Source organism: Anguilla rostrata, chromosome 13 (genome assembly GCF_018555375.3).
Source record: "Anguilla rostrata isolate EN2019 chromosome 13, ASM1855537v3, whole genome shotgun sequence".
Taxonomy (NCBI): Eukaryota; Metazoa; Chordata; class Actinopteri; order Anguilliformes; family Anguillidae; genus Anguilla; species Anguilla rostrata.
Window position 1 is genome coordinate 4,375,448 of NC_057945.1, and position 27,953 is coordinate 4,403,400.

General features: G+C 45.1%; 1 protein-coding gene across 2 annotated transcripts in view; it reads right to left on the reverse strand.

Annotated features, from left to right (window-relative positions):
• The window catches only part of col2a1b (collagen, type II, alpha 1b), a 79,988-nt gene that overhangs the window by 38,657 nt on the left and 13,378 nt on the right, over positions 1-27,953 (reverse strand). For both annotated transcript variants that reach the window (XM_064304373.1, XM_064304372.1), the window contains 14 exons: positions 26,153-26,230; positions 24,143-24,187; positions 20,240-20,293; positions 19,355-19,408; positions 16,095-16,148; positions 15,791-15,844; positions 15,411-15,464; positions 15,021-15,065; positions 13,721-13,774; positions 11,229-11,273; positions 10,813-10,866; positions 4,738-4,836; positions 4,364-4,408; positions 96-194 (listed from right to left, as the gene is read on the reverse strand). In XM_064304373.1, the coding sequence (XP_064160443.1) occupies positions 96-194; positions 4,364-4,408; positions 4,738-4,836; positions 10,813-10,866; positions 11,229-11,273; positions 13,721-13,774; positions 15,021-15,065; positions 15,411-15,464; positions 15,791-15,844; positions 16,095-16,148; positions 19,355-19,408; positions 20,240-20,293; positions 24,143-24,187; positions 26,153-26,230 (834 nt within the window). The remainder of the gene's footprint in view (positions 1-95; positions 195-4,363; positions 4,409-4,737; positions 4,837-10,812; positions 10,867-11,228; positions 11,274-13,720; positions 13,775-15,020; positions 15,066-15,410; positions 15,465-15,790; positions 15,845-16,094; positions 16,149-19,354; positions 19,409-20,239; positions 20,294-24,142; positions 24,188-26,152; positions 26,231-27,953) is intronic.

Below are 27,953 nucleotides of genomic sequence, written 5' to 3' on the forward strand. Positions count from 1 at the left end.
GACATGACCTGTCCCTCAACAAGTAAATGAGCCATTCAGACACACAGCTGGCGGCCAATCAGGGGGTTTTTAAAGGCTGGGAGGGCGGGGCATACCGACTGTCCCTTGGGGCCCAGGGGTCCTGTCGCTCCCTGAGGTCCAGGGGGCCCACGGGGGCCAGGGAAACCAGGGGCGCCAGCAATACCAGAAGCACCCTGTAGGGGGAGACAGAGAGAACCACAGCTTCATTTCTCATGCTACAGCACCAACCAAGAACAACATCCATGCGTTTATGTAGAAACATTACATTAACAACTGATTTAACGACCATAAAAATATATTAGCAAGAAAAAAACTTAGCAAGAAAATGTTATAACCTTAAACTGATCTAATACAAGGTGTTGGGGGTCTACGAATGTTATCACTGTTAACTAATAAAAAGTTATAGAGGACGTGTTATCATGCTGGCTTTCTCAATGTTAAAGACCCCATAGGAAGAACACACAGGGTAAAGTGTCCAGTGTTAATTCCACACTAACATAGTACATGTGAGTCTAGTAGGGAGCATATGTACTGTGTAAGAGCTGATTTGAGCCTTAACATTTTACTGTGCAGTAGCCCAGTACTGCACACTGAACTGATCTGTTGGGTTAGGTAGCAAATCTGGGGTAACGTGCTTATTAATGTCATGATAAATGTAGTGATGCAAGCCACTGTAAGGTGCCTGATTTGAATAATATTGGATGGTATTTCATGTGATTTTGAGGGGAGGACTGGTCTCCTGTGAGTTAATTACCTTCTGCGCCGATAAAACATCTATCGGGGTATCAACAGGCTGGAGTTTCAGCAGAAATTGGATTTTAAACGTGAGAATGAACGGAGGGTGCGTTCTGAGACGCGCTCCGGATAAGAGTCGCCTCCAGCGCTGGCGGCTCGTCCCTTTGAGGCGGCTTCAAACAGCCGTGCTAGCGTCCTCCACTAAAGAGACGCGCCGTTATCGTTTCTCTCGTGAAAGTGGGGCGCGCCGGCCGACCCCGCTTATCCTGTCCCGCTCCGACAGGTGCAGGAAGCCGGCGGAAAGAGCAATATCATCCTCTGCACCTTTTCTTATCTCTCTTTTCTTTCAGACGGAGGACTGGCGAAAGGGAGAGTTTGCTGGTTTTTTTGATTGGCTAGGTGAGGTCTCTGATTGCCTAGGTGATGTTCCTGATTGGCTAGGTGAGGTCTCTGTTTGGCTAGGTGATGTTTCTGATTGGCTAGGTGAGGGTTCTGATTGGCTAGGTGATGTTTCTGATTGGCTAGGTTGTGTGAAGAACGCAGTCGCAGAGCACGGGTCCAGGCAGGGAAATAATAATAATAATAATAATAATAATAATAATAATAATAATAATGGATTTCAACACTATGGGCTTAATTTTGAGTACAGCACAGAGATGACCAAAATCAACAAAATGCTAATTCATGTTTGCGTTGAAAAAATTAAATGTTTGAATTTATTTGCAAGACTAAATTAAAGACAAACATTGAATTAACAGAGCTATGACTAAAAGAGCAAATTATTAAAACTGCCCCATGGAATGGCGACCTCTAAAAAATTATTAAATTAAGAAATTGTTTTTTTCAATATAATTATGCAATTATATTACCATGTACACTATCTACAATATTTTATTTGAATTCTTCCATGAAATACATTATGTTTAATGTCAAAATATAATCTTCACATTATATCGCTGTGCTTATTAATCATACAATGTATATGTAAATTTTACAATTTAATGATAACATTGTAGGAAAATTTTATGTGAATATTACACAAAAATTCTGCCGCCACATCATTTTTAATCCCAAAGTAATTATCTGTTTGAAAGATTCATGAATAACTAAGTGGTCTGGGAACATGATTCCCAAAAAAGCCTTTATCTGGGGTCAGGCAGTCCCATCTCTGCAGGGCGGCTGTGTACATCGGCTTTAGTTTCCATGAATGGCTCGGGTTCAGTTAGCTAATTAGGTCTGTACACCAAGGCCAGCTGACTCATGAATCAGAGAGACAGTGATTCGGCTCAGGAGAGTTATCAGCTGTGATTCACAAGCTTATGAATAAATGTGCCTGAAATGTCAGGTCTTATTGGCTGAGTAATGTCAGGTCTGATTGGCTCAGTAAATCAGTCAGGTCTGATTGGCTGAGTAATGTCAGGTCTGATTGGCTGAGTAAATTAGTCAGGTCTGATTGTCTGAGTAATGTCAGGTCTGATTGGCTGAGTAATTTAGTCAGGTCTGATTGGCTGAGTAATGTCAGGTCTGATTGTCTGAGTAATGTCAGTGGTGATTGGCTGACTAATGCCAGGTCTGATTGGCTGAGTAATGTCAGGTCTCATTGGCTGAGTAATGTCAGTGGTGATTGGCTGAGTAATGTCAATGGTGATTGGCTGAGTAATGTCAGGTCTGATTGGCTGAGTAATGTCAGGTCTCATTGGCTGAGTAATGTCAGTGGTGATTGGCTGAGTAATGTCAGTGGTGATTGGCTGAGTAATGTCAATGGTGATTGGCTGAGTAATGTCAGTGGTGATTGGCTGACTAATGCCATGTCTAATTGGCTGAGTAATGTCAGTGGTAATTGGCTGAGTAATGTCAGGTCTGATTGGCTGAGTAAGGCCAGGTCTGATTTGTCTGAATAACGTCAGATCTGATTAGCTGAGTAAGGCCAGGTCTGATTGGCTGAGTAATGTCAGTGGTGATTGGCTGAGTAATGTCAGGTCTGATTGGCTGAGTAATGTCAGTGGTGATTGGTTGAGTAATGTCAGGTCTGATTGGCTGAGTAACGTCAGTGGTGATTGGCTAAGTAAGGTCAGTCAGCCTGAAACAGAAACATATCTGGCCACCCTGGTCGGCAGTAAACTATGCACTATGTGTGTTTGTATTTCCTTCCAATGGGAGTATTTGCTCTTTAACTTTAATGGCCTGTGATGGGTAACAGGGAGCAGGGGTTTTATGGGGGTCAGGGGGTCATATGGATGAAGCGTTCTGCTAGCTGGCGCTCCGGAACGCTAACAGAACCGAAACGGCTTTCCTGGCGCCCTCAACTTCCCCCCGTGAGACCCGCCGTCGCTGGGGGGGGGGGGGGGGGGGGGGTTTGTGAGCCTGTTTTTGTTAAGGGAGGAGGGAAGGAATGCGGAGGGTGGGGGGGGGAGAAGGTGTGCTCTTTGGCTGCAGCCTGGGGGTACAGGCAAGCCCAGGCGTATCCCACCACACCAGCTGCTCCCAAATCCCACCAATCAGGGTGCAGCCCATTTTCTAGCCACACGATTACCCGCTTCATGAAGAGTCAATAAGGATCTTTTGGCCAAAGAATGAGTAGTAATGCCAAAAAAGCGCATCTGAATTTGTATTTGTATTTTATAGGATGCTTTATAAAGCCACAGAAAGAGCAATGCTACTGAGCTTTTAGCTCATTTAAAGAACAGAACAGAAAAGAACGGGCCGGTGTTTCACCACTTCCTCAGTCCTACGGGTCACACAAGCTTGCCCGGGCAGCGGAGTGCCACCCTGCTCCAGGGGGGGAGGGCGGGGTTGGTTAGAGCCAATCAGAGCCAGGAGCTCAGAGGACAGGAGTGGCCCCATGCTGAGGTGTGCACCTGGCCCCCGGCTAAACGGAGCACTCAAGGTTAATGACATCACCTTCACTAGCACCTCTATGGGGAGGGCACGGAGGTTTCGGATGTTACGCCTGCGTGTTCACCCTCAGCTGCCACGGTTTGTCTTGCTTAGCCAGACGACAGAAACTAATTCAGCCAATTATGTAAAAGCGAATTTGAGAGTAGACTGCTCTAACAGAGCAGTAAAGCACCATAGGGCTTCTTACACTCAGGCCATTTGATATTACTGCACTGGTGAATTTGGTATGTTTGTGCTGATCAGAGTATTAGGAATATTGAAAGTATGGACACAGTGATTGTGCAGATCAGAGTTTTAGGAATATTGAAAGTATGAACACTGATTGTGCTGATCAGAGTATTAGGAATAATAGCAGTATGAACACAGTGATTATGTTGATCAGAGTTTTAGGATTATTGAAAGTATGGACACTGATTGTGCTGAGCAGAGTATTAGGAATAATAGCAGTATGAACGCTGATTGTATTGATCAGAGTATTAGGAATAATAGCAGTATGAACACTGATTGTATTGGTCAGAGTATTAGGAATATTAAGAGCATGAACACTGATTGTACTGATCAGAGTATTAGGAATAATAGCAGTATGAACGCTGATTGTATTGATCAGAGTATTAGGAATATTAAGAGTATGGACACTGTGATTGTGCTGATCAGAGTATTAGGAATATTAAGAGTAGGACCACATTTAGAGGTTTTGTGAAATACTCACAGCCGATCCTTTGGCTCCGGAGATTCCATCAGTACCAGGGTTACCCTACAGAGAGGGGGAGGGGCAGGCAACCATTAGTTAAGTTACCTCAATTCAGGCTCTGATGTTACAACTGCTAATGTCTTCTGGATTTAAAGCCCATATTAATAAACTGAAACTCTATACTTGAGAAGGGTCACTGTATTTCCATTTTTATTCATCATTTAATCACACTAATGTGTATAATACTAATGTGGATAGTGCAGTACTTCATAACTTACTTTATAAAGACTATGAAGAGTAGGGATTTCCTGGTTCTATGACTGGGTTTATGCTGGTAAGCTGGGAAGGTCACATTACATGCAGGATTTTTGGCTGTTTTATCAGATACTCACAGAAGCACCAGCGGGGCCAGGAGATCCAGGGGTGCCTGACTCTCCACGGGGTCCCTGAGCACCCTCGGGCCCTCGAGCTCCAGTGGGTCCAGCTTCTCCCTGCGGGACACAAGGAGGGAAAGAGGACTGTTAAAAAAAGCTCAGGAAACCTGACACAGTGGGGCATCTTGGGTAGGGAAGACCTGAGTCCAGAAACAGACCAGGGACATCACTGTGAAACCAGCAGCTACATAAGCCCCGCCCCATTGAGTCACAGAGTCAGTGTAGTGTTCTACTGTGACATCACCAAAAAGCCAAATGTCAGAGAAGCCCTGCCTCACTGAACCACAGAATTAGTATAATCTTCTATTGTGACATCACCATGAAGCCAAATATACCCCATCCCACAGAGTAGTAGAATCTGAGTAATGTTCTACTGTGACATCACAGAGAAAAAGGAAATCAGGTGAGCACTGGAATCAGCATAATGTTCAACCGTGACATCAACTGTGATGTCCTATTATGACATCACTGAGAACCCAGCGATCAGATATGCACACCCCACTAAACCACAAGACAGATCTACTCATTAAGACAGGCCATACCCCCTAAAAAACATCATATACTCTCCAGGCCCATCCCACAAGGGTGGAAATTTGGTGTTTGGAGTTTCTACAGGAAATCAATGAAGAGGTCACTTATATGTCTTCAAATTAGGACGTAGTCCAGTAATATATCACAAACATTGCAATTTTCAAAATGTCAAAAAAGCTGCTGTGTGATTTACTGCATGGCAAACTGATTTAAAAACCCAATTTGTGCATTTATTTATTAGCTAACCACACTAGCCCACAAAACGACAACCATTGCTTCTGCGATCAAGTGTTCAAAGTGAAACCACTAAATTATGGTCAGCAAGATAGTGTTAGTCTATTTTTCATAGACATGTAGTTGACATGGTTCTTTACTGGAGGATTAAGTAAGGTAGGAGAGGATGTCAGGGTAATGATACCTCAGGCTAGAGTTGGATCATTTGTTCTCGCTGTAACTGCATAAGGAAGGACAGCACTCAAGTTTTGCCAGAATACCTTTGCTGGTCTTTATAATAAACATAATAATAATGCAGAATAACTCACGAAATAATGTCATTTAGTGACATTATTATAGAAGAGCAATGATACCTAGCTTAAACTGGGTCCCTATTCAAAACAATGACAGACGCAGGAATTTTTTCCCCTTCACGAGCTCTGCCTGCTTGCCTACGCCGTTACCAACTGTATTTACCAAGCCTTAGAATCAGTGTAGTATTGTGACATCACCAAGGAACCAGAAGTCAGATAATCTACAGAATCAGGGCAATGTTCTACTGTGGCATCACAAAGGAACAAGAAGTCAGATAAACCCAACCCCACTGAGCACTAGAATGAGAATAACGTTTGATTGTGACATCAGAAACCAGTACTCAGATAAGTCCCGCCTCTCTAAGCCAGGAATCAGAGTAATGTTCTGTTGAGTAGAATAGGAATTCCAGCTCAATGTCAAATCAGACATGATAGATGCTGTGTCCCAATACAAAGACAGCTGCCTCGCTGTCTGAATCCTTAGAAGGCTGCTCCCTCTGAAGGTAGCATCCTAACGGTAAAGGAACCTCAAAAGGCAACAAATTTGGGACGCACTCTGAAGGCAGGACGACATCAGAGCGTTCGCGTACCCATACGAGATCAGTGTTTACCGTTAAAGCTATGTGGTTTTTACTTTCCAACTGACACTAACTTTCCAACACAAATAAATACGGATACTGTCATTGCAGCCGCAGTTCTCCTGTTCTTCTTTTAAGAGAAAAACGAAATTAGTTTTATGTTCAGCTAACTACACAACTAGCCACTAGTTCAGCTACTTAATTATTTAGTAATTATTTTTTTTTACCAGATTATCATGATTTCAGTATGTACGCTGTATGTAAGCCAAGCTAAGACTAGCTACATTATTCAACTGAAAAGTGACATGATTTCTAACAAGTAAGCTGGCTCGTTCAGGGAAAACTGACTGAGGTTTAAAAACATTAAATACATTATTCCAGTGTATTAAACAATTAAAATGTACTTTTAGATGTGACTACAAAAAATTATCAACTTCACTGTATATTCACATTTCCACTGCTTCCCTGGTTTGAGCCGCCATTAGTTTAACAGAAGTGAGAAGTCTGAGGAAATCGCGAAGACTTATGGAATACCCTTCCATCTGAAGGATGAATCAAATTCAAATTCAAATTTAACCAAAATAAGGCACCTTAGAAGAATGCATTTTTTGATAACTTCGGGCATGCCTACGAAAGACAAGTGTGAAAAATAGTGAAAATAGTTAAAACGCTGCCTTGAAATGTTGCCTTCTAAGGCAGCTGACTTCGTATTTGGACACAGCCAGAGAAATTGAATGAGCTAAATGATCCTGAAGGGTTATGATCCTGAAGGGGTTAAATCCGTACGGACACTCACAATATTGGCGGCCCTGGTCAAATATTTAGTTGAAATGCTTAACAGTTTAGATGCCGTTAAGATTTTAAAACACAAACTGCAGACTCCTGAGAACTGTCAACAAAAAGTGCCACTAAGCAAAGGTGCAATCAAATGACAGAATAATTTTGGTCGTGGAAAATATTTTTCTGGTGTCTGAAGGATTAAAATAGTTCAATGAATCATTTGACCCAGGTCTTAATATTAGTAGGTTTGCCTGAATAAGTTATTCAATCCAGTAAGTGGATTGAATAACTGAACAAAGTCTAATAATTTACACTTTGAATATCTATTCCAAAATTAAAATTGGCAATAAACAAAAAAGAAACATACTAGTGTTTATTGCTTTAATGCGGTAATTTGAAAATATTTACCAACAACAATTTGGGCTTCCAGAATTGTATTATTGTTTTTAAGACTTCAGTTGACTGGGTCATAGTTCAGAGTTTTATTTGGGGGAGTCCTGGAAGCACTCGGCAAAAAGCAATGTCAGCCAAACACGTAATACGCTCCAGATTTGCACTGAAGGAACCCTGCCAGCGCAGAGTCATTCCTGTAAATACTGTGTTTGGCGACCAGCCCCTCCCACTGCTGCCCTCAGCCAATGAGAGCACACGGTGGTGAGGTCACGCCCTCTGTGAAAGCGGGTGAATGGAATTCCTCTGGCCCTAACTTTGGATGCGTGTGCATGTGAGCATGTGCATACCACATTCATTCAGGGGAATGATGTAATGCACTACTTCCAGTGCTTCTGGGGGTAATCCCACACTCGCTGTGCAGTTTTATTCAGGTGCATTCTGGGGGTAATCCCACACTCGCTGTGCAGTTTTATTCAGGTGCATTCTGGGGGTAATCCCACACTCGCTGTGCAGTTTTATTCAGGTGCATTCTGGGGGTAATCCCACACTCACTGCACAGTTTTATTCAGGTGCATTCTGGGGGTAATCCCACACTCGCTGTGCAGTTTTATTCAGGTGCATTCTGGGGGTAATCCCACACTCGCTGTGAAGTTTTATTCAGGTGCATTCTGGGGGTAATCCCACACTCGCTGTGCAGTTTTATTCAGGTGCATTCTGGGGGTAATCCGACACTCGCTGTGCAGTTTTATTCAGGTGCATTCTGGGGGTAATCCCACACTCGCTATTCAGTTTTATTCAGGTGCATTCTGGGGGTAATCCCACACTCGCTGTGCAGTTTTATTCAGGTGCATTCTGGGGGTAATCCCACACTCGCTGTGCAGTTTTATTCAGGTGCATTCTGGGGGTAATCCCACACTCACTGCACAGTTTTATTCAGGTGCATTCTGGGGGTAATCCCACACTCGCTGTGCAGTTTTATTCAGGTGCATTCTGGGGGTAATCCCACACTCGCTGTGCAGTTTTATTCTGGTGCATTCTGGGGGTAATCCCACACTCGCTGTGCAGTTTCATTCACGTGCGAATGATACACCTCCTTGAGTCCATTCCCTTTCTTAGCATCAACATTGGCTAGCACTGGTTAGTCCTTACATTAAGGAAATCCACTATATAGAGGCACAGAAGTTTTTCACTTAATCACGTATTTTCACCAGTGCCAGAGTGATGCAGTGTATTTCATTATCTACAAAGCAGCCAGTTAAGCCAACTTCTGTCAACAGCAGGATTATGAGCCAAAGACCCCCCTGACTGCGTCACAGGGATTTATCAAAGAAAGGAGAGGAGAACAGAGGGAGAATGGGCAGCTTTTCTCTCGATTTCACCAAAGGATTCCTCGTTTTGCCCTCAAAGCTAACCGGTCACCGTGGCAACAGAGGAAAATAGGGGAGTAGAGGCACAATGCTGAGAGATGGGGTCATAGAATCTTGTGGGGACAGTGCTGAGAGACTGGGGCAATAGAACCTTGTAGGCACAGTGCTGAGACAATGGGGTAATAGAATCTTGTGGGGACAGTGCTGAGACAATGGGGTAATTGAACCTTGTGGTAACAGTGCACAGACTGAGGAAATGCAACCTTGTGGGGGCATTGCTGAGAGACTGAAGTAATAGAACCTTGTGGGGACAGTTCTGAGTGACTGGGGTAATACAGCCTTGTGGGGACAGTCCTGAGAGACTGGGGTAATACAGCCTTGTGGTAATAGTGCTGAGAGATGGGGTAATAGAACCTTGTGGGGACAGTGCTGAGAGACTGGGGTGATACAGCCTTGTGGTAATAGTGCTGAGAGATGGGGTAATAGAACCTTTTGGGGACAGTGCTGAGAGACTGAGGCAATAGAGCTTTGTGGTAACAGTGCTGAGAGATGGGGCAATAGAGCCTTGTGGTAATAGTGCTGAGAGACTGGGGTAATAGAACCTTGTGGGGACAGTCCTGAGAGACTGGGGTAATACAGCCTTGTGGTAATAGTGCTGAGAGATGGGGTAATAGAACCTTGTGGGGACAGTCCTGAGAGACTGGGGTAATACAGCCTTGTGGTAATAGTGCTGAGAGATGGGGTAATAGAACCTTGTGGGGACAGTGCTGAGAGACCGGGGTGATACAGCCTTGTGGTAATAGTGCTGAGAGATGGGGCAATAGAACCTTGTGGGTACAGTGCTGAGACACTGAGGCAATAGAGCTTTGTGGTAACAGTGCTGAGAGATGAGGCAATAGAGCCTTGTGGTAATAGTGCTGAGAGACTGGGGTAAGAGAACCTTGTGGGGACAGAGCTGGGGGATGAGGTAATAGAACCTTGTGGGGACAGTGCTGTGCTGGGAGACGGGGTAATACAGCCTTGTGGGGACAATGCTGAGAGATTGAGAAAAAGACTAAGATGATTGACAATGTGGCCCAGCTTCACCAGGTGCCCTACAGGAATGTTGAGTCATTCTTACTAGATTCTGATCAATGACCAGTACTGACAGCAGTGAATGCACAATTTATGCAACCAGTGCCTCGGTTTCTCCAGACTACATAGTTTTACCATTTTATGGATTATGGACACACACACACACACACACACACACACACACACCTGCCAAAAGGTTCTGGTTCTTTACCTTCATTTGAGGGATTAGCAAGTCCCAGACTCTCTCTAATAGCTTAAGTGAGTTCCCTGGGTCTGGGGACCTTGGCAATCTGCAGCCACCCATGTGGGTCTGCAGACATGCTGCCTGTGCAGTCTGTCAGCTGCTCACTCAGGATAAATCAGTCCCCAGCTTACAGAAGAGAGTGAACCCCCCCCCCCCTTAAACCCCTTTTAAAATCTTCCACACAGACGGCACTTTTCAAAGCACCTGTCTCCAGCTTCGCTGGCTCCCTTTGGCAGGACTGTCGTACGGCCGTTTGAAGCTTGCCCCACGCTGAGCTTTAATTGCCCGGTGACTGAATCATGTGGTACAAGCGCAGAGAAAAAGGCTAAAGATTTGTTTTGTCGGCTCTGAAGCCCTCGCTATTCATGTGGAATTAAACCCTGGCTGCTGCCGAATCCCCCTGCCTTGCTGTGGTTTAAACACAGTTCCCCTGCTCTCTGAGAGGGAGGGAGAGAGGGAGAGAGAGAGAGAGAGAGAGAGGGGGAGAGGGAGAGAGAGAGAGAGAGAGAGAGCAACCGGGACAGACTGCAGCTGCATACCTTAGACCCGGGGGCACCAGGGAATCCGGGGGCTCCAGCAGGTCCGACGGGCCCCTGCAGAGAGGAAGGAGGAATGAACTCAGTCCCCTGCACACCAGGGGCCCCTTTCAGTTCAATCTGCATTCCTTAAAGCACCAAAGATCACTACTACTGTACTCGCCATGAACAGCATCATCATAACAATAATAATAATAATAACAACAACAACAGCAATAATAATAATAATAACAACAACAGCAACAATAATAATAATAATAATAATAATGATAATAATAATAACAACAAAACAACAACAACAATAATAATAATAACAACAACAACAGCAGTAATAATAATAATAATAATAATAATAATAATAACAATAACAACAAAACAACAACAATAATAATAATAAGCATTGGCGTGTGAATACTTACAGGAGGACCAGCAGGGCCGGACAAACCGTCATTACCACGAGCACCCTGGGAAGGAAGGGGAGAACAGATCAGCCATCTGACAGATTCTTCAGCCTCACCAGATCTGCCTTCCTCCTGACCTCCCCTCCCTTTCTCCGTGGCATATTAGAGGAGTTTCTGCCCCTGTATTACAGCTCAGAACACCCCCTGCCACACTGCTGCACGTGTTCGCACCCCTTTAATTCATTTTCAGAAGAAATTTCACTCTGTAAGGCGTAGGATCATAAATACGAGATGAGGATGCAGGGTTTTTCCTGCACTGAAATATCTTGAACAGGTCGCCAAAGTGTTTTGGCAAGCCACCTAAGTGACTGATACTGAAGTTTTTTTTAATGTTTTGACAGCTTTCAGGTTTATTTGCAGACTTAGACACACTAAATGAACTACTGCTTAATTGCATAAAGGATGAAAAAGAGAGTCGATGACTGTGCATGCCACTCAGGCATAGTTATTTTCAACAGAAACCTGTACATTTTGTCACATGTTTTATTTATGCCACATATGCCATATCTGCCAAATATATTAATAGATAATTGCGCAATGTAATATTTCTATGAAAATTTCTGAAATATGCATTATGGTTTATGCAAATAGGTAATATATGTAAATATGTAAAAATATCAAATAAATGTAAAAATTTAACATAAGAGATTTCTTTACAATGGAATGAATAGGAAATGGTTCAGGATTTGGCAATTCTATGCGAATACCCAAATTATGTGATAATCTGTCATGCAATTAAGTGGATTCCACTCTATTAATCTACACTGTCTTTGCCTTTCTATGCAGATAGAACTGAGAAATAAACTTCTGAAAAACATTTAATGTTGTTTAGGGTACAAATAATACCAGTGACAAAAAACATGGTGCAAGCATTATTCGAGTGACTGTATAAAAATAATTTAAATACAGTAAACTGGCATTTGCGTGGATTCAATTAAAAGGTTGAATATTGTACCGTAAGTTTTGAGTGACAAAAATGAAATGGATTTCAAAATATTACAAATACCACTATTACTGTAAAATGACCCCCTTACAATGTGTAAATTCTTCAGTATAGGATATACCCCCCCGATTTGGCACTTGCAATATGAAACCCTTCAATAAATATCTAAATAGTTCCAATTTTTACATTTTTGTCACACATACAAATTTTTATGGCTTACATCTCAATTCATTTTGGCAGTCTCTTGAAGACCAGAACTTTGAATTCTAAACGTAGCTAAATTTAGGGAGATGACACGTCAAGTTGACGGTGGCAGTAAAGCTGGATGGACAAAACATCACCACCTAACTCTGTTTTGAGCCAGACAAAACCCTGGAATGTTCTTAACTGAACATTCTAATGCCGATGTAACAATCAATACTGGTGATTGAAAGAAATGGAGTTCTAGAACCCACATTCCGCAAGACCAACTCTTAAAAGGGTAAAATGTTAAGGAAATTCAGCTGTCTATCTGGAGGACGTACATAATCTGTGGCGGTATTTATGATCCAGGGCATATTTTAATGAGGATATGGTTGGTGGTGTTGATACAGCCGTGAAGCTGTTGATTCAGAAATAGGAGCTTGAACTGAGAAGATTAATGCCGTGAATAATGACAATTATCTATGCTCTGAGAGGAGGGTGGTGAAAACAGGTGGCGATTAGCCGGTGGCGTTGGGTAAGTGGTTTTTAGATGTTTAGATGCTGAGCTCTGAAGCATGTTGGATTTAATAGAGACAACAGAGTCACAACAGAGCTGTTTGCTGTGTAATATGATCTCTTCCACTCCCTCTATAAGTCATGTTTCATTTCCACAAAGTACAGCTTCTATATGCTCCTATTAGAGTCACTAACACTGACAACTTAGTTAATTCCAGAGTAAACTTATCAGCTATACAGTAGAGGCCAGTATGATTTGGCAAGCTTGGTTCAATCCACAGGTGGAAATAGAAATAATTTGGCCTACAGGGCAATTTAGCCATCAGAAAGTGCCATCTTTACTGCCACCCAGAAAGCGATGTTTGATTCCAAGGACACTCCCAGAGAGGTTGGGAAGATTTTGTCCCATGAAGATTGTGTTTAAGTTAGAAGAACAGCATTAGTTTCAGGCCCTTGGGTTTGGTGAGGAATTAGGCCTTCAGGTGAAAAGGCTCAAACTGTAGATTTGGCCCGGTAAGGGAACTGATAGATCTGACCGGTCAGGGGACTGTAGATTAGGGAACTGAGTTTGAGGGTGTATGGGGTGAGTAAGGGGACTGCAGCTTGGGGAACTCAGTTGAGGGTGTATGGGGCGAGTAAGGGGACTGTAGATTGGGGAACTCAGTTGAGGGTGTATGGGGCTGAGTAAGGGGACTGTAGATTGGGGAACTCAGTTGAAGGTATATGGGGTGGGTAAGTGGACTGTAGCGTGGGGAACTGAGTTGAGGGTGTACGAGGCGGCCGGGTTCAAATTTGGGGCGGTACTTACAGCAGCTCCAGAAGGTCCAGGACGACCTCTCTCACCAGGCAGGCCACGGGGGCCCTACAGACAACGAGAAGAGAAATAAATATGAAACACAGAGACCGGTATGATGTCATACGCAATATGGGGGCTCCAGGAAACATGAGCTCCATGTGTGATAGCCGCTATGTGTGTCTGCTTTGAGAAAGCATCGCTTTCAACACTTTTCATTACAGACATTTAGCAGACGCTCTTATCCACAGTGACTTACACAGAACTTGCATTGCATCCATTTATACAGCTGAATATATACTGAAGCAATGCAGGTTAAGTACTCTGCTCAAGGGTAAAACGCCAGTGTACTAACCGGTTCATTAACTATTATACTACAATTTCAAGAATTCACATGTACAGGCCTAAGAACAAAAGGATGTCCGTCTGTCTGTCTGTCTGTCCGTCACAGGTGTCCAACAGTGTCTTCAGGTTTAACTCCAGTCCTGGAGGGCCGCAGTGTCTGCAGGTTTAACTCCAGTCCTGGAGGGCCGCAGTGTCTGCAGGTTTAACTCCAGCCCTGGAGGGCCACAGTGTCTGCAGGTTTAACTCCAGTCCTGGAGGGCTGCAGTGTCTGCAGGTTTAACTCCAGTCCTGGAGGGCCGCAGTGTCTGCAGGTTTAACTCCAGTTCTGAAGGGCCGCAGTGTCTTCAGGTTAACTCCAGCCCTGGAGGGGGTGCTGTGTCAGCAGGTTTAACTCCAGTCCAGGAGGGCCGCAATGCCTGCAGGTTTAACTCCAGCCCTGGAGGGGGTGCTGTGTCAGCAGGTTTAACTCCAGTCCAGGAGGGCCGCAGTGCCTGCAGGTTTAACTCCAGCCCTGGAGGGGGTGCTGTGTCTGCAGGTTTAACTCCAGTCCAGGAGGGCTACAGTGTCTGCTGGTTTTCGAGGTGTTCTCTGCACCAGTGGTTAATTTCAGTCATTGACTGGCTAAGGAATCCACAGACCTCGTCCTCAAGGCCTTAATTTGCAGGTGATTGACGGATACCACAAAAAGTGGTTAGTCCTGAATGTTGGTGATGATAAAACTGTTCTTCTTACATCCAAACTATTCCACAAAACACAGGTGCTTACTTGTTTTTAAGACAATGTAATAATGATGTAATATATGGCATTTGTGCATTTGGCTCTTTCAGTTTGACATAAGAATCTGATGATTCTTATTTAATCTGTTTTAAAGGGTCAAAATTGCCAAAGAAGCATACAGTATTCAGAGTTCTGGTGTGAATGTATGTGCAGATAATTCCAGATGATTCCGGAAGACTCTGGCTGCACTTACCATTGGTCCTGGAGCACCACTCTCACCGGAAGAACCTGCCTCACCCTGGAGAGCGAGAGAGAGAGAGAGAGAGAGAAAGAGAGAGAGAGGGAAGGAGGGAGGGAGAGAGAGAGAGGGAGGGAGGGAGAGAAAGAGAGAGAGAGAGAGGGAAATTGGTCAGAGAGATAAATTGATGGCCAACGTGTGAAAAGTGATAGGAAAAGAGAATGAAAAAGACAGATATGGCTGGATATTCCACAGAAGAAATTCAGGCAAAGCACTTCAGCTATCAAATGAAACGGACACCCATCCATGTGCTGCCAAAGATAATCAATGTGATGTGGAGATGCAGTCAGAGATAACAGCTGTCTGTGAGTGACAGGACCAGGAAGGGCATCTGGAAAGTCCTACCTTGGAACCTGCAGCACCAGCCTCTCCCTTGCCACCATCCAGACCTGGGTATCCCTGCAGAAGGAGGACAGTTACAATGTTGCAGAGGCCTGATGGGAAACTATGATGTAACAAGTAAGAAAGAATGTCTACAGAATGAATCCAACTGCTAATGCTGCTTGGAATGCTACATGTGCACAGTAACTGGTCAGAAGGCATCATACTGAATAACATACATAACCATTTACCCATTGCTTTTATATAATCATCAATGTGAAGAATTATGTCATGCTTTTTTTTTTTACCAAACTGGCAGCAGATCTGATTAAATAGATGAGCTGGAAAAGGAACTGAACAATCAATGAGGAAACTGAATAAATGAGCATGAGGTTGATGCTCACTCTGTGTCCCTTGATTCCAGGAAGACCGGGAGTTCCTGGGAATCCACGAGCTCCCTAAAAGATGAGCAGAAGAGAGAGAGAGAGAGTGAGAGAAGGAGAGAGACATAAACAGAAAGCTGTAGATGGAGATCACTCCAGCCTAAATCCCTGTCTCTGGGTACAAGAGTTACTGCACAGCTGTAAACAGAACTGTAAAAAGGTCTCTCGTGTTACTAGATAACACAATCTTGCATTTTTCAATTAAGTCATTTTAACTTCTTTTCGCTGCTGTAGTCGTGCATGTTTTCTTAAGGACAGACAGTACCTGAGGGCCAGGAGGTCCACGTTCACCACCTTTTCCAGGCTTTCCAGCTTCACCCTAGAGATATGGGGGGGGGGGGGGTTATATTGCTTCTCAGTCATAATAAAACCATTTAAAACTTATTGTCAATATAATAAGTACAAAGAGAAAAGGCATTTAGAAGAAGGCCATTAGAATTTGGTTGATGTATTTTTCATTTCAATACAGGCTCTTTAACATGACAGTATAGTTAAGCCCAAACACACTGTGCCCCCTGGTGGAAACTGCATTAAAAGGAAAAAGGTTACATTAATCCACCATCGAAAGGCTGAAATAAAAATTGCAATTCCAGAAAAAATAAATTTTCCATGAAGTACCAATATTGAACAGCACCGGCACTGAGAAATTTCATAAGATTTGTTAGAATCTTTATGTTATTAAATCTAAATGTGTTCTCAACTAAATAAATGCATGATGTATTTCTCAAACTAATTGACTGAACTGAACATAGCAACATGAAGGCACATCAAACCTACTTCATAAGTTCAGATATTAAGAACATACAAGCATTACACATCACATTCTTGGCACTGGCATGGAGTGTACTGCGGAACAGGAAGCAACGTAGAGAGCCCAGGAAAGTCAGTCACCGTTACGGTAAAAGTAGAATATAATGAATATAAGGGTGGACTGCTGGGGAAAATGATCAGGGACAGTACTGAGAGTAATGATCAGGGACAGTAATTATTAGTGACAGTAATGATCAGGGACAGTAACAAGCAGTGACAGTAATGATCAGTGGCACTAATGATCAGTGACAGCAATGACCAGGGGCAGTAATGATCACGGACAGTAATGATCAGTGGCACTAATGATCAGTGACAGTAATGATCAGGGACAGTAAGGATCAGCGACAGTACTGAGAGTAATGATCATGGACAGTAATTATCAGGGACAGTAATTATTAGTGACAATAATGATCAGGGACAGTAACGAGCAGTGACAGTAATGATCAGGGACAGTAATGATCAGTGGCACAAATGATCAGTGACAGCAATGACCAGGGGCACTAATGATCAGTGACAGTAATGATCAGTGACAGTAATGATCAGGGACACTAATGATCAGTAACAGTACTGACAGTAATGATCAGGGACAGTAATGACCAGGGGCAGTAATGATCAGGGGCAGTAATGATCAGTGAAAGTGATGATCAGAGGCAGTAATGATCAGGGGCAGTAACAGGGACAGTAATGATCAGTAACATTGATGATCAGGGGCAGTAATGATAAGTAACAGTAATCATTAGGGGCAGTAGCAGGGACGGTAATGATCAGTGACAGTAATGATCAGGGACAGTAACAGGGACAGCAATGATCTGGGGCAGTAATGATCAGTGACAGTAATCAGTAGGAACAGTAGCAGGGGCAATAATGATCATGGACAGTAATGATCAGGGACATGAATGATCAGTGACAGTAATGATTAGTGATAGTAATGATCAGTGACAGTAATGATCAGGGACATGAATGATCAGTGACAGTAATGATTAGTGATAGTAATGATCAGGGACAGTAATGATCAGTGACAATAATGATCAGGGGCAGTAATGATTAGGGACACTCATGATCAGTGACAGTAATGATCAGAGACAGTAAGACGGACAGTCATGATCAGGGGCAGTAACAGGGGCAGTAATGATCATGAGCAGTAACAGGGGCAGTAATGATCAGTGACAGTCATGATAAGTGACAGTAATTATCAGTGACATTAATGATCAGTGACAATAATGATCAGGGGCAGTAATGATTAGGGACACTCATGATCAGTGACAGTAATGATCAGAGACAGTAAGACGGACAGTTATGATTAGGGACAGTAGCAGGGACAGTAATGATCAGTGACAGTTATGATTAGGGACAGTAGCAGGGACAGTAATGATCAGTGACAGTTATGATTAGGGACAGTAGCAGGGACAGTAATGATCAGGGACAGTAATGATCAGGGGCAGTAACAGGGACAGTAATGATCTGGGACAGTAATGATCAGTGATTGGCTCTATCAGCAGGGACAAAGCTGGGCAGCTCACATGAGAACAGAGGGGAGGGACAGTGCTTATGTGGACAGTGCTGAACTCGCTTCATTGGATTCGATGGAGTAATTATACAGGTGATGTAATGACATGTCATTTGCTCATCAAATGATATAAAGTTGGGGTCTACATTCTTAATCCCAACAGTAATAACGGAGCAGCTCTGTTTTTTTATGGACATAGTTATGTACTGTAATACGAGTAGCTCTGTTTTTCGTGGGGACAGTAATTTACTGTAATATGAGCAGCTCTGTTTTTCGTGACAGAGATGTACTGTAATATGAGCAGCTCTGTTTTTCGTGAGGACACAGTAATTTACTGTAATATGAGTAGCTCTGTTTTTCGTGAGGACACAGTAATTTACTATAATACGAGCAGCTCTGTTTTTCGTGAGGACAGTAATTTACTGTAATATGAGCAGCTCTGTTTTTTGTGAGGACACAGTAATTTACTGTAATATGAGCAGCTCTGTTTGTTGTGAGGGCACAGAGATGTACTGTAATACGAGCAGCTCTGTTTTTCGTGAGGACACAGAGATGTACTGTAATATGAGCAGCTGTTTTTTGTGAGGACACAGAGATGTACTGTAATATGAGCAGCTCTGTTTTTCATGAGGACACAGTAATTTATTGTAATACGAGTAGCTCTGTTTTTCGTGAGGACAGTAATTTACTGTAATATGAGCAGCTCTGTTTTTCGTGAGGACACAGAGATGTACTGTAATATGAGCAGCTCTGTTTTTCGTGAGGACACAGTAATTTACTGTAATATGAGTAGCTCTGTTTTTCGAGAGGACACAGTAATTTACTGTAATATGAGCAGCTCTGTTTTTCGTGAGGACACAGTAATTTACTGTAATATGAGTAGCTCTGTTTTTCGAGAGGACACAGTAATTTACTGTAATATGAGCAGCTGTTTTTCGTGAGGACACAGTAATTTACTGTAATATGTGCAGCTGTTTTTTGTGAGGACACAGTTATGTACTGTAATATGAGCAGCTCTGTTTTTCATGAGGACACAGTAATTTACTGTAATATGAGCAGCTCTGTTTTTCGTGAGGACACAGAGATGTACTGTAATATGAGAAGCTCTGTTTTTCAGGACACGAAAGGACACTTTTTCCAGCGCTGGACGGCTTTCAGGCCTCCTGGGGACAGTGATGGAAACTGTTACCGAGGAAACTGAGACTCACGTCATCTCCAGGTTTTCCAGAAGGTCCAGGTGGCCCGCGGGGTCCCATTGGTCCCTATTATCAGACAGGGGAGAAAAGAGAGACTCTTACACTTCCACCGCCACCAGGGGGCAGTAAAGTGAAGGAAATACTCCCAGCGTGTTCAGGAAGGTCCCATCATTAGGAGAGCACTCCACTCCAGGCTGTGTACAATTACAAGGGACAGCTCACACAGCACTAAAGTATCAAGCAGAGAGTATAATGGATAATTATTGAGGGAGATAACCCAGCTGTAGTATGCGTGTGTGCAATAAACTAACACCTCGGTAACTGCGAGCTTTCTGAAACAGCTTCGCATTTATTAGCAGATCTCAGTTGTCCTGTCTTTGGAATGTAGCACAGAACTGAAGGTGATCTGCATGTCGCACGCAAAACAGTGCCAGGTGTCGGTGTTTGCTGTCTGCAACCCCTCTGGTCTTGCGTGCATGTCCGTGTGTGTGTGTGTGTTTGTGTGTACCCATAGGGCTCAGATCTGGCACCAGTCTTCCTCCTCCCTGGGGGGTGAAGGGGGGGGGGGCAGGTGTAGCCCAGCAGCACACAGATTTACAGGTGGATGATCCTTATGATCATATATTTGGACCTCGTCCCAGCCTGGCGTTCAGCTGCTACCTGGACCCCGTGGGGGTCTGGCGGGACGGGGTCCTGCCAAACGCACGCAGGGCTTTGACTGTAATTGAAGGTAATGATGTTTTCCGGAAGGGTTCGAGGCATGCAGGCAGAAGGTGCCGGAACGAGTTGAGCCCAGCGGGGATGGGAGGGGGGGGGGGTGGGGGGGGGATTAGCCTGGCGCAGGAGTTGCTTGTTTGCTCGTGTGGGGGGGTGGGGGGGCGGAGGAGAGACACTTACAGATGTGCCAGGTTCTCCAGCCTCTCCGGGGTTGCCTTGGAAACCTTGCGGGCCCTGATGGGAAAAGAGGGGCGAGGGTTAGGCTACGGACCAATCAGCAGCGCGAGGGCACAGAAAACTGCACTGGGCTCAGTCTGGAGCTGACCACGCCTTAATTAACCTAACGAAGCTGTGGCAGAGAGCAGCTTAATTATACTATGACTGACTGACTGACTGACTTATTGACTGAATGAATTAATAAATGACTAAATGAATGAATTAATTTTATTTTTGTGTCACAGCATATAAGTGGTCCATCCCACATAGGATTGCATAACACCAGTTTATAAAAGCACGTAGGACACGGACTTTCCAGTCACATAGCATAATAATACAAATTTAAGACCACAACCATAGGACCCACCAGCTACCTACACAACATATGGTCCATACTTTATCTAGAAAGTCCACAACTTAATTACCCTGTTAATTAACCTGCTGAAGATGTGACACATACAATCTTAATTACCCTGTTAATTAACCTGCTGAAGCCGTCACATATAAAATGTTAATTACCCTGTTAATTGACCTGCTGAATCTGTGACACATACCAGCTTAATTACCCTGTTAATTAACCTGCTGAAGATGTGACACATACCAGCTTCATTACCCTGTTAATTAACCTGCTGAAGATGTGACACATACCAGCTTCATTACCCTGTTAATTAACCTGCTGAAGATGTGACACATACCAGCTTCATTACCCTGTTAATTAACCTGCTGAAGATGTGACACATACCAGCTTAATTACCCTGTTAATTAACCTGCTAAAGATGTGACACATACCAGCTTCATTACCCTGTTAATTAACCTGCTGAAGATGTGACACATACCAGCTTAATTACCCTGTTAATTAACCAGCTGAAGATGTGACACATACCAGCTTAATTACCCTGTTAATTAGCCTGCTGAAGATGTGACACATACCAGCTTAATTACCCTGTTAATTAGCCTGCTGAAGATGTGACACATACCAGCTTCATTACCGTTAATTAGCCTGCTGAAGATGTGACACATACCAGCTTAATTACCCTGTTAATTAGCTTGCTGAAGATGTGACACATACAATCTTAATTACCCAGTTAATTAACCTGCTGAGTCTGTGACACATACCAGCTTAATTACCCTGTTAATTAACCTGCTAAAGATGTGACACATACAATCTTAATTAACCAGTTAATTAACCTGCTGAGTCTGTGACAGTGTTCACACGTGTGACTCCTTCATTGTTCATACATGACCCCTGACCCACACGCAAGTCAGCAGAGTCACAGCATGCAAAACACACTGTGTGTCAGAACAGGCAGTAACCCTAACCCTGAATCTGGCAGTAACCCTAACCCTGAATCTGTCAGTAACCCTAACCCTGAATCTGGCAATAACCCTAACCCTGAATCTGTCAGTAACCCTAACCCTGAATCTGTCAGTAACCCTAACCCTGAATCTGGCAGTAACACTAAACCTGAATCTGTCAGTAACCCTAATCCTGAATCTGGCAATAATCCTAACCCTGAAACTGTCAGTAACCCTAACCCTGAATCTGGCAATAACCCTAACCCTGAATCTGGCAATAACCCTAACCCTGAATCTGGCAGTAACCCTAACCCTGAATCTGGCAGTAACCCTAACCCTGAATCTGGCAGTAACCCTAACCCTGAATCTGTCAGTAACCCTAACCCTGAATCTGGCAATAACCCTAACCCTGAATCTGGCAATAACCCTAACCCTGAATCTGGCAGTAACCCTAACCCTGAATCTGGCAGTAACCCTAACCCTGAATCTGGCAGTAACCCTAACCCTGAATCTGGCAATAACCCTAACCCTGAATCTGGCAATAACCCTAACCCTGAATCTGTCAGTAACACTAATCCTGAACCTGCCAGTAACCCTAACCCTGAATCGAATCTGTCAGTAACCCTAACCCTGAATCTGGCAGTAACCCTAACCCTGAATCTGGCAATAATCCTAACCCTGAATCTGTCAGTAACCCTAACCCTGAATCTGTCAGTAACCCTAACCCTGAATCTGGCAGTAACCCTAACCCTGAATCTGGCAATAATCCTAACCCTGAATCTGTCAGTAACCCTAACCCTGAATCTGTCCTGCCGGCAGAGAGCAAAGGATTAGCTTTGTTTTCATTTCTGCTGACATTAAGCTAAGAATGCAGTATACAGTGTACATGTGTACATGTGTGCTGTTTGCATTCTTTACTGAGAGTACAGTAGAGGGTAGTCTAAAATGATTTACCTCTTTATTATTATTATTATTATTATTATTATTATTATTATCTGCATCTTCAGCATATTATTTAAAATCAGGATCAATTTTTTTCATTTTATACTTCACATTTTTAAACATAAAGATTACAGGTGACATGAAGTAATCCTGGTTGTAAGAAAGACATCAGAGATCAGTCTTAGCCTAACAGTATTAGCCGCTTTTCTGATGTGCCAATAGCAGCAGTCTTCATATAAAAATGCAAAAGGTTCAGCAGATGCTATTTTCAGGCCCTTGATGCTTCCCTACAAGCCAGGTGCAATTCTCAGGCAATGTATATATAGCCACTGAACGTGTAGCTGTATACAAAACACAGCATGAGAACCAGACCAGACCAGAATTACACAGAGGGGGGGACAGCGTCCTACAATTACGCTCTTCTTTTAAAATCCCCCTGAACGCCCACCCTGCCGAATTACGCTCACGTTTTCTCTACAATTTCGCAGGCGAGCTCCAGAGGCGAGCAGGAGAGCGGCCCTAACCCGAACCCAAAAATCTGCGCCGCGTCGTGTCCCGACAGGACTGCCTGCCATACCTGAGCCGTAATGGCTCTGAGGCCCCGGGCTGCCGGGCTTCAGGTGCAGGGCTGTGTGTTTACAGCGGGGGGGAGGGGGGGAGGGGGGAAACCCCAAAACCATCAGGTGTCAGCCGTCTGCCCGGACTGGAAGCAGCCCTGCAGCTTTCAGCTGGGAGATAAAAGAGTCTGACTGCCGCGGAGAGAGGTGTGTGTGTGTGTGTGTGTGTGTGTGTGAGTGTGTGTGTGTGTGTGTGTGTGTGAGTGTGAGAGTGGTGTTTGTGTGTGTGTGTGTGTGTGTGTGTTTGTGTGTGAGTGAGTGTGTGTGTGTGTGTGTGTGTGAGTGTGGTGTTTGTGTGTGTGTGTGTGTGAGTGTGTGTTGTGTGTGAGTGTGTGTGTGTGTGTGTGTGTGTGTGAGTGTGGTGTGTGTGAGTGGGTGTGTGTGTGTGTGTGTGCGCGTATGTGTGAGTGTGTGTGTGTGTGTGTGTGTGTTTGTGTGTGAGTGAGTGTGTGTGTGTGTGTGTGTGTGTGTGTGCGTGTATGTCCGTGTGTGTGTGTGCGTGTGTGTGTGTGCGCGTGTGTGTGCGTGTGTGCGTGCGCGTGTGTGTGCATGTGCGTGTAAATATAGCTGCCTCCCGCGCAGTCTGAGTGTGTATTTGCTGGAGCCAGGTTGTGTGTGTTATTATGTAAGTTTAAAGGGTTGAGTCCAGGTTTTACAATCAGGCAGAAATCCCTGAGAACATGCTGGGGGAGACAGACTTAGAAAATTAATGGTGTAGCTTCTTTTTGGTTCTAGAAAGTTCTGCTGGAGCTTTTGTTGTGCGTAACCCTGAAAGCTGAACCCTGAAGCCCGAGAGCTGTGTCTTTAGAAGGCGAGGTTACCAGCGCACCTGAAGGAGCTCAGAGGTGCGAAAAGACAAATTAATCAAGATTTTCAGAGCTCTTGGACAGACAGGTGCAGCCGAGGGCAGATGGAAGCCATCAGACCAAGCGCACCGTCTCTGCTCACCAACGGGGGCGCTAACTCATTAATGAGCGTCTCTGTGCCGCGCGTTTTAGCGCGAGATACTTACAGGGGCTCCGGTGGGTCCTGGGGGGCCTCGGGGTCCCATGGGGCCCTGGGGTGAGAGGAGGAGAGAGAGACAGAGAACAGGAGCGTAAGAAACAAACAGAAAACTGGGATACCAACCTGTTAAGGTAGGCATTTTAACACATTAATCAGTCGCATACAGGCCGTCAATTTCATTTAGTAACATGAACTCCACTCGTGTATGTACACATGGGTATTCTCTGGGTGTTCCTCCTTTTTTTAACTGCTCTTTCACCCCGCCCCCCCCCCCAAACTCATAAAGCATATTGCCCTCTTTACCCCCCAGGGCAACAGAGAAACAGCAGCCATCTGTCAGGACCATAAACCAGGAGCATTCCTCAGCCATAATCAAGCTTCCTCTCTCTTTCTATCCCTCTCTCTCCCCCCTACTGTCTCTCCTTTTGTCTCCCTCTTTCTTTTTCGCTCACCCTCCATCCTCCCCTCCCTCCACTCTCCCCGCTTTCTTTTTTCTCTCTTTTCAACATTGTCTTTCCCACTATCTGTCTAGAACTTTCTCTCCCTCTCTCGTTGTCTCTCCCTTCCCCTTTCTTTCTATCTCTCTTCCTCTCTCCCTCCTCCTTCTTTTCTTTCTCCCTCTCTTCACCCACTTCCCCTCTCCTTCCCTCTCTCCCACTTCCCCTCTCTCTCTCCCCCCTCACCCTCTATCTCTCCCATCCCCTTTCACTCTCTCCCTCTCCCCCCTCTCTCCTTCCCTCCCCCCTCACTCTCTCCCTCTTCCCCCTCACTCTCTCCCCCTCTCCCTCTCTCTCTCCCACTCCCCCTCTCTCCCCATCACTCTCTCTCTCTCTCTCTCTCCCCCTCTCCCTCTCTCTCTCCAGCCCTGGGGTCAGACCCAGCAGCTGCTGATTTGCTGAGGGAGGGGGTCTCCCTCTCTGGCTCCTCCACTTGACTCATTGCATCCTGACATGAACCGTAATTAGACGTTTCTGCCCAACTCTCTGGCGTCTCTTTGAAGCGAGCCGAGCAGGGCGGGGTGGGGCGGGCGAGGCGGGGTTGAAGGGGCAGGGGTGGGGCCTTGGGTGGGTCCTGTGGCCCCTCAGGTGCCTGTCCCTGTCGGAGAAACCTGGTGACCCCCGGACGCACTCAGCGGGTGGGAGGCGTCTGTCACAGATGAATCTCCATTACAGTTCCTTAGGGCTGCCCCCACCCCCGAGAGAAAGCAGCCATTAAACGGAGTGTTCAGCCCAGACCGGCTCCTGCCTCATCGCTCAACGAGCAGGGGCCACACAGCGGTGACGAGAAACTCCCCAAAACTGCAAAAAGGGCCAGAGCCGGAACCTTTTAACATGCCAAAGACCATCAGTCAAGCCTTCTAATGACCAGCCCTCCATTGTCATCCCCATAGACTTCATTAGTTTTCCATCAGTTCCTCTTTCCCAACGGGTGGTTTACTCATTAAACTTATTATCGAGCGAACGGGCGATGGGGAGTTTGGGGCTGTCCGTCCGCCCCTCCCGGAGTCTATGTGGGGGTGCGGGACTCAGTAGTGCATTCCAGAATGAACAGGCCGTCCCCCTCCAGCACCGCAGCTCTCTGTGTGTCCCAGCGTCCGTGGGCCCGGCTGACTCTGCGGCTCAGCCGAAATGCATCTGGGGGGCTCTCGGTGCGCATCGCGATTCCCCCCCGCCGGGCCTTCTCGCCGGGTCGTACCCCTCCGTCGAGATATTTTCCGTTTTTCGGGAGTCTGAAGAAAAGCGTGCTGTGAACCCATGTGTGTTCAGTCCCCGTGCTGCTGCAGTTTCTCCTCCTGGCCACAGGGTGGCAGTGTTAAAAAAAAAAAAACCCATTGATTTTGCATTCTCCTGAGGTGCCATCGTGGCTTTAACACACAGGCCACCATCTACAGCAGGACCGGCCCAGCGGAAGCCTGCCGCAGCAGGAGGTGAAACCGGAATCCCAGAGAATCTCCACTTCCTGTCTCGCGCGCGGTTAGCGGTGTTAGCATGACGCCGCGGCGGGCCGCTGCACTTGCCATCGGTCCCTGCATCACTCCCATCTGCGCGCCTCCGGCCTTCTCGTCAAATCCGCCAGTCATCTGAGCGGCAAAGTTCTGCAAGGGGAAGAAACGGGGACAACCGTCAATCATAAATCCACAGGCTTAGCGCAGCAGAGCGATTCGCTCGGCGCACAGTCAGACAACAGGCGATGGTTAGCTACCCTAACCCCCCCCCCCATCCCCCCCGAGAGCCCGTGTCTCTCTGTAACTGTTTATCTTAAACCATTATTGCTTCTCGCACCGTGACCCTGAACATAGTTTAAAAAAGCATTCGTACAGCCATATCCGCTCATATTATAGAATTAAACTCATGCAGAGTTCCATCCTCAATCTACCCTTAAGAGGTAGTGCTACATAATAACTGTTAGTGATAATGATAGGAATAAAAATAACTGATAGTGATAATAAGAATAATAATAACTGATAGTGATGATAATAATAAGAATAGTAACTGATAGTAAAAACAATAATATGTGATATTGATGGTGGAAGAAAGCCAGTGAGGTCTAGCAGATGGTTTGATCCTTTCCCTGCCTCCACGGGGTGGGGGGGTGGGGGGGGGGGGGTCAGGAATAACGGATGTGACGGAGAGAGCTCTGCTGTTTTTATTTCATCTATTTTCTGCTTACAAAGGGACTCTTGTCTTCCCAGAAAACCCCCACACCGCCTTACTGTCAGTACCTCTCCCTCTCTCTCATTCTCTCACTGTCTCATTCTCTCATTTCCTCTCTCTCTCCCCCTCTCTCCCCCAATCTGTCTGTCCCTCATAGTCTGTCTCTCATTTGCTCATTCTCTCTCTCTCTTCCCCTCATCAGTCTGTCCCTTTCGATCTGCCTTTGATTTAAATATTAATTTTTCTTCTTTCTTTTTTATTTTTCCATATTTGGTGGTTTTGTAAATACATCTGCTAAGATGTGGCTTTTAAATGTCAAAAGCTTTTCTTTATTTCTCTCTTTATCTCTCTCCCACCAGTAATTACCCAGTTTCCTCTTCCCTTTCTTTCTCCCTAGCTTTTATGTCTATCCCCTCCTCTGTTTCTCTCTATTTGAGGACTCTTTCCCTGCTGTTGCTCTCTGTTTGAGGACCCTTTCCCTGCTGTTTCTCTCGGTTTGAGGACTCTTTCTCTGTTTCTCTCTGTTTGAGGACTCTCTCCCTGCTGTTTCTCTCTGTTTGAGGACCCTTTCCCTGCTGTTTCTCTCTGTTTGAGGACTCTTTCTCTGTTTCTCTCTGTTTGAGGACTCTTTCCCTGCTGTTTCTCTCTGTTTGAGGACTCTTTCCCTGCTGTTTCTCTCTGTTTGAGGACTCTTTCCCTGCTGTTTCTCTCTGTTTGAGGACTCTTTCTCTGTTTCTCTCTGTTTGAGGACTCTTTCCCTGCTGTTTCTCTCTATTTGAGGACTCTTTCCCTGCTGTTTCTCTCTGTTTGAGGACTCTTTCCCTGCTGTTTCTCTCTGTTTGAGGACTCTTTTCCTGCTGTTACTCTGTTTGAGAACTCTTTCCCTGCTGTTTCTCAGGCTCTTGCTGTGCTAGTCTTCTTCAGGACTCCTCTCTGACTCTCAGCCATGACACAGCGGGAATGTTCCCTCATAAGCCTGAACCCTCTCTCCTCCCCTCCCCTCTCCTCTGCTGTCCTGCCCTCTCCTCTGCTCTCACCCCCCTCCTCTCCTCTCCTTGCACCTCCTGTCCTCTCCTCTTCTCCACTCCTCTCCTCTGCTCTCCTTCCCTCACCACTCCTCTCCTCTCCTCTGCTCTCCTCCTCTGCTCTCTTCTCTTTTGCCAC